Raw genomic sequence first — 7,308 nt, 5'->3', positions numbered from 1 at the left:
TTGTCCGGCACAACATCTCATACTATGACCCATCTTACACAAACATATGAACAAAGAGCATGCAAGGGTGTCTAACCTCTGGCGATGTTGTCCGGTAAGAAAGAGACATTTTCGTTCATCACGAAGACGCATATGATGACTTTATCGATCTTAATATGTTATATCGGTTTTTTTTAATGCTTACAAAGATAATATGGGTCTTTCTTTTTCATATTAATGAGTGTATGTGTGTGTATATGCAAGTCTGCAATTATACTGTGCCCAAAAAGAGAAAGATCACGGACTTCATCGCCCGATCTCTCAGCTCTGGCATCTACATTGCCCCCCGAAACCTCCTCACCGCCATCCTCTGCTCGCATACGCAGTCGCAGGAAAATCCCACCCAAATCTTTCTTGTTGGGATTTGCCTGCTGCACATACTCCGTATCATGCATGCGACACCGGGACACGCATCTCATACCCTCGTATCCCGCGTATCTCCGCCCCGCACAAACCAGGCCGAGAAAATTTAAAGCTCACATGGGGTGTAGGTACGTACGCGCGTGCTCCGTCATCATGCCACCCCATCCATCGCAACGGCGCGAGAGATCGAAAGGAGGACGGAGGCACCTGGAGAGGTCCAAGGAGGAGGCGTACAGCTAGCGCACGCGATCACGGAGAGCCGGGGACGGACGGACGGACTCATGTGCGCCCGCGCCGAGTTTGGGGAGGAAGCCCATGTGGCCGCCATGTGAGCGCCCCTTCCTTGCCTTTTCCTCAAAAGCGCACACACACCCCCTCTGCCTCGAGAGACCAAAATTCAATGTAGGGCTTCATATGCCACGACCACCACCATTAACACGGGAGAATTACATCTATCCGATTATCACCGTGCATTACCCGGTTCTCATCTCACTATGAGGACACCCGATTTTCTCCGGTGATGTCGGTGTGACGGGAGGTCCGTTATATGTCCCATCTGCGCTGGCCAGCTTTTGGTGGCTACATGTTGGCAGAACATGGCCGGCCATGCATGCGCTGAACCGGTTGCGAAGCCATGACAGCCCATGCGCGCGCGGCCGGCCGGCGACATGCGCATGCCAACGCACCTACGTTTCCTCGATAACCCGCGGGGGTTGCCAGCCCGGGGGGCGACGCTACATGTGCCGCCATGTGCTCCGCCTGGCCATCGTGTTTGCCTGCCCCTCTTGGTCTTGGTCTTGGGGCCCCGTCTCCGTCCGCAGCCTCCGGTCACTGACAAAGCGGTTTAAATGGATTTTGCCAGCGTCCACATATAAACATTCAGCACTAGGATTGTACGCATTCGTACAAAAAATGCTGTACTTTACACGCCATGTTGCATTGCACACATAACATGCCTTTCTTGAAAGGATCATGGCAGTGTGGCATTAACAAAATGCAGGGAAATCTGATACGGGAATGCTACTACCTTGTACTCCCCAACTCAAGCATCGGCCACATGCACGCATGTTCAGTTGAAAAACCCGAGCTGTTCGTTCATGTGGTGTGCAAATCCCTCCTGATGCTACCGCTATCTAGTTAAACCTTTTTTTCCCAAGCTTGTTAAGCAGGATAGGCTGGCGTTGCATGAGAAAAGAGGCAAAAGACGCCTGCTATTGGTTACAGGACCACTGCCCAGATGGTCGCGATGCATGCTAGCTCACACCACATGTGCGTGGCGTGTGCCGTCTTGTGCTCTTTTCGTCCCTGGCTCGGGGATATATATTCACGCACACATAATGTCAGACACACAGCAAATTCAAGCAGTGTGTCGAGGAGGAGGAGGAGGACTTCATTGCTCGAGCAGAGCAGCGGCAATGGGGGGCCCTAGCAGCAGCACCAGGGCCTTCAAGCAGGGGTTCCTCAGGAGCTTCCTCCTGAGCCTGAAATCCTGCAGGAATGGCGCCATGTGCCTGCAAGAGAGGAAGCGAGCCGTCAGGTCGTCCGCCGACATCGCCATGGCCACCACCCGTGGCAGCGGAGCGATGTGGCCGCAGGCCCTCCTAGCATCATCATCGTCGTCGTCGTGGCCTAGGCTGTTGCCTGCTGCATCCACGGTGAAGACGACGACGGGGCGGAAGAAGGTGGCGAGGAGGTGCTGTGGCCAGAGGAGGAGGACGAGCAGCGGCGAGATCGCGAGGAGGCTGGTGAGGAAGCGGACCAAGGTGCTGCGGGGGATGGTGCCCGGCGGCGAGCTCCTCGACGGCGCCTCGCTGCTCCGCGAGGCCATGGACTACGTCGTCCACCTGCGCGCGCAGGTTGCCGTGCTCCGCCGCGTCTCCAGCGCCATGCAACACAGACCATCGTCCCACCACATGGCAGGTATGCTCCATTTCCCCCCGATTTTCTTATGTCTGTCCTCTGCTCTGCATGCAAAATGAAATAACCATGTGATTCAGCTTGACTTATCATGATAATCCGTGCAGGGGCTGTTGCACCGCCAGTGCAGTTGAAAACAGAGGCGATTGCAACGGCTCAAGTCTTGGATGGAGGCGAAGAATAGCGAGATCGCAGCAATCCGAGCCGCCGAGGAGCGTGTGCGGAATGGCGGAGAAGATCTTGTATTTGTTGAGAGGGGGATGAGATCTAGGATCCCGGAACTGCGAGGTAGGACACGCATTAGCAGCGGCTAGTTGTAGTGTCTGTCAGCGAGGCACAGGCATTTTTGGGTGCACTAATTTATGGCAGGCCGGGAGGTGCAGGTGCTGGGAATTCCCAGCTGGATCATGGCTTGTGAAAAATGGACTTGAAATTCGTTTGTGTTCGATCCGGTTCGTGCTTATTTGTTTGTTTCATCTTCCTTGTGACGTGTCCCAGGTAATTTTTGTCTGATCTTGTGATGTGTCGGCCTTTGCTAGTAATTAGAGCAACTCCAACACGACGATCCATTTCGTCCACGCGCGTCTGTTTGGGTCGCGATGGACAGAAAAATCGGTTCAACACGTTGATGCAAACAGACGCACGCCCACTTTTCATCCCCCATTCGACCCATCCCGACTCATTTTTAAGCCTCATTTGTATCGGCGCTGACAAGAGATGGACGCGCACGGCGTCCGCCTATTCCTTCCCCTGGCCCGCTAGTCGGTGGCACATTGACCGTCCTCTCCCATCCCATATCGACAGCAAACCCTCGCCCGCCTCCGCCGCATCGTCGTCGTCGCCCATTTGCCGGTGCCGGCACACCTCCCCCAACGTCCCCACCTCGCATCCACCACCGCCTTGCCGTCGGGGCACCGGAGCTTCCCACCCCCACATGCCGACGCCACCGCGAGTAATAAGCCGCCTCGCCACCCGGCCAGCTCCTTCGTCCTGACACCAACACGCTCGTCGGACGTCTTCAGGCCAGCCACTTGGCCCCAGGGAGACGCGCATCTCTTCGCCGGCCAGCTTCTTCGACGATGCCCGCAAGATGTTCGACAGTTTGCCAAGGTACAAAATGGACTTCGCCGACGGGTTATTTTTCCACAATTTCCTTTGCGATTCCAACGGTTTCTCATCCGATGATGATGAGGAGATCTTGGCTGGCGTGGTGGTCCATCACCACCATACTAGTCAGAGGCCGTTGTTGCCTGGCTCGATCCCGGGACACCTTCCGACGTTGAATCGTAATCGAGAGAGCGGTCATTTTGTTCTTTGAAAGGACTATGTTGGAAGGACTACGTCTTCAAACATCAGAAATTCCGGCGACGTTTTCATATGGCTAGGCATGTTTTCAACCGTATTAGAGAGGGGGTGGTCGGATACAATAACTATTTCGAGTGCAAAGACGTCCTTGGAAAGATTGGCTTCTCGTCTTATGAGAAATGCACTGCATCCATCTCGACGCTTGCATACGAAGTCCTGGTGATCTCATTGATGAGTATGTTCGTATGAGCGAGTCAACATGCTTAGAGTCCATGTACAGGTTCTGCAGGGCTGTGATTGTTGTGTTTGGCCCTGAGTACTTGAGAGAGCCGACTCCTCAAGATACAGTCCGCTTATTGGTGATGAATGCCAGCAGGGCCTTCCTAGGGATGCTTGCCAGCATTGACTGCATGCACTCGTAGTGGTAGAACTGTCCTTCTGTTTGGCAAGGGAAGTATAAGGCCCATGCCAGGGCTTGGCTGTCATACTTGAGGCCGTGACCTCACAAGATCTCTGGATCTGGCACTCTTTCTTCGGCATGGCCAGATCACACAATGATATCAACATGCTTCAATGCTCGTCGGTGTTTGCGAGGCTTGCAGAAGGCAACATGCCGCCAGTGAATGTTACCGTCAACAACCATAACTACAACAAAGGATGCTACCTAGGTGACGGTATCTATCCTCAGTGGACCACTATTGTGAAGACAATCCCCGACCCTGTCGGAGAAAGGAGGAAAAGATTTGCCCAAGAGCAAGAGTGCTAGGAAAGACGTCGAGCGTGCCTTTGGTATTTTGCAATCTCGATGGGGCATCATTCGGTATCTTCCTAGGACTTGGAGCACCAAGAAGCGGTGGGAGTTGATGACAACTTGTGTGATTATGCACAATATGATAATAGAAGATGAGCGTCTGGAACGTATCTATGATCAAGAGTTTCAGTTTCAGGGTGAGAATGTTGTGCCTCAGCATGGAGGAGCGGCAACGTTTGAACCGTTTACCCAATTTTATCATGAAATGCGTGATTGGAAAACTCACATGCAGCTGTAAAATGATTTGATTGAGCATATGTGGGCTTATGTTGACAATCAATAGATGTATCTTTTTTCATATGTATTTGAGACAATTTAACTTTTATTTGGCTCGTAAAACTATGCTTAATTTATCTGGTTGTAAAAGTATGCTTTATTTGGTTGTGAAACTATGCTATTTTTTATATGCCTGCTTGTCAAATAATGCAAAATATGTGTATATTTGTTAAAAAGGGCGGCCAGCCGGCCACGCCGGCAAATATGGGTCGGCGCGTTGGACGCGCTGTCGACCTAAATGTAAAACAGGACGGACACCGAGTGAGTGATCGACCCAAATGGACAAAAAACGGAGAAAAACGTCGTCCGTTTGGGTTGACGTGTTGGAGTTGCTCTTACGTTATACTCCCTTCATTTTTTTATACAAGGCTACAAATTCAAGGTACAAATTAATGGTTACTTAAGTCAATGTTGCATGCTAATCTTTTGTTCTCATTTTTTTGAACACAATACAATCATAGTCGTTCATATACACGAGCATACATTCACCCCTATAAGTGCATGTTGAGGAACGTTGCATGGGAAATAAAAAATTTCCTACGCACACGAAGACCTATCATGGTGATGTCCATCTACGAGTGGAGATTAGATCTACGTACCCTTGTAGATCGCACAACGGGAAGCGTTAAGAAACACAGTTGATGTAGTGGAACGTCTTCACGTCCCTCGGACCGTCCCACGAACCGTCCCACGATCCGTTCCGATCTAGCGCCGAACGGACGCACCTCCGCGTTCAGCACACGTACAGCTCGACGATGATCTCAGCCTTCTTGATCCAGCAAACAAGACGGAGAAGTAGACGAGTTCTCCGACAGTATGACGACACTCCGGTGGTGGTGATGATCTACTCCTACAGGGCTCTGCCCGAGCTCCGCAGAAATCCGATCTAGAGGTAAAACTATGTGGAATAGGCTAGAGTTGCACGTGGCAAAGTTGTGTCTCAAAAAGCCCTAAACCACCACTATATATAGGAGGGAGGGGGAGGGGCTAGCCTTGAGGGACAAGGCCCTCAAGGTGCGCCGGCCGCCAGGAGGAGGAGGACTCCTCCTCCAATTCGGTTTGGGACGGAGGAGTCCTCCTCTTCCTTCCCACCTCCCTCTTTCCTTTTTATTTTTCTATCTTTTTGGTATTTTCTTATGTGGCGCCATAGCCCTCTTGGGCTGACTCCACCAGCCCAATAAGGACTTGTGGCGCCACCCTAGGGCCTTGGGCTCACTCCCGGGTGGGTGGGCCCCTCCAGGTAAACACCCGGAACCCATTCGTCACTCCCAGTACACTACCGGAATTGCCCGAAACTTTCCGGTGACCAAATGAAACCATCCTATATATCAATCTTCGTTTCCGGGCCATTCCGGAAACCCTCGTGACGTCCGTGATCTCATCCGGGATTCTGAACAACATTCGGTAACCACACATATAACTCAACTATACTAAAACATCATCGAACCTTAAGTGTGCAGACCGTGTGGGTTCGAGAACTATGTAGACACGACCCGAGGCACTCCTCGGTCAATATCCAATAGCAGGACCTGGATGCCCATAGTGGATCCTACATATTCTCCGAAGATCTTATCGGTTGAACCTCAGTGTCAAGGATTCATATAATCCCGTATATCATTCCCTTTGTCCTTCGGTATGTTACTTGCCCAAGATTCGATCGTCGGTATCCGCATACCTATTTCAATCTCGTTACCGGCAAGTCTCTTTACTCGTTCCGTAATACAAGATCCCGTGACTTACCCTTAGTCACATTTCTTGCAAGGCTTGTGTGTGAAGTTGTACTACCAAGTGGGCCCCGAGATACCTCTCCATCACACGGAGTGACAAATCCGAGTCTTGATCCATACTAACTCAACGGACACCTGTGACAGCCCGAGACCAATGTTCCAGAAGATTCCCCTTTTATTCCGTTTTCGTCGTGTGATTATTTTTATTTGTCGCATAATTATCGTATCATGTACATCATCCGCATTGCATCGGCACTCCGTTGCCGCCGATTTTAAAACTTGCATCCGTTAGTAGTTGTCGGTTCTCTCCGTTCTCGTCGTTCCCCGTTCTGAGCCCGACCACACACGCACGCGCCCGCGGCATCGTCAAAATCTTTTTTTAAAAGTGTGTTTAAAATATTCTCTGATTGGGTTGAAACTTGGCGTGCGTTCTTATTTAGTTGTAGGTAGGCCGCCTGCCAAATTTCGTCGCAATCGGAGTCTGTCTGGTACCCGAACGGTTGACCGTAGCGACACCGTATCCGGTCTGTCGTCGGACGTTTTTCGGTATTTTAAATCGCGTTGCTGGGTGCCCGTTTTTCCTCTCATCTCCGGCAAGCCTACTCTACACGGCCACTTAGCCCGTCCCACATTCGGGATCGTTCGATTCCGATCGCACGGTTGAAACCGGGGTGAAAAACTGCTAGACCTAGCCCCCCCATTGTTATAAATAGGCCCCCATGCCATTTTTAGATAGCCAACCCCCTTGCCTCGAAATCCGTGCCACCCTCCACCTTCTCCCCCTCTCAGATCTGATCCATCCTCTCCACTGATCTCGACCGTCGGATCAAAGATCCAACGGCCGAAGACCCTTCTGCTTCCTCCCGCAGC

The 7,308-nt window shown here is 51.6% G+C and overlaps 1 protein-coding gene across 1 annotated transcript; it reads left to right on the top strand.

Moving 5' to 3' along the window:
- Positions 1 to 1,252: 1,252 nt before the first annotated feature.
- LOC123402364 (transcription factor IBH1-like 1) lies at positions 1,253 to 2,782 on the top strand. The gene is made up of 2 exons (XM_045096284.1): positions 1,253 to 2,322; positions 2,427 to 2,782. The coding sequence occupies exons 1-2, from the start codon at positions 1,653 to 1,655 to the stop codon at positions 2,501 to 2,503; spliced, it is 747 nt and encodes a 248-aa protein (XP_044952219.1). The 5' UTR covers positions 1,253 to 1,652; the 3' UTR covers positions 2,504 to 2,782.
- The last annotated feature ends 4,526 nt before the right edge of the window (positions 2,783 to 7,308 follow it).

This window comes from Hordeum vulgare, chromosome 6H, assembly GCF_904849725.1.
Source record: "Hordeum vulgare subsp. vulgare chromosome 6H, MorexV3_pseudomolecules_assembly, whole genome shotgun sequence".
NCBI lineage: Eukaryota > Viridiplantae > Streptophyta > Magnoliopsida > Poales > Poaceae > Hordeum > Hordeum vulgare.
This window is presented reverse-complemented; position numbering and strand designations above follow the sequence as displayed.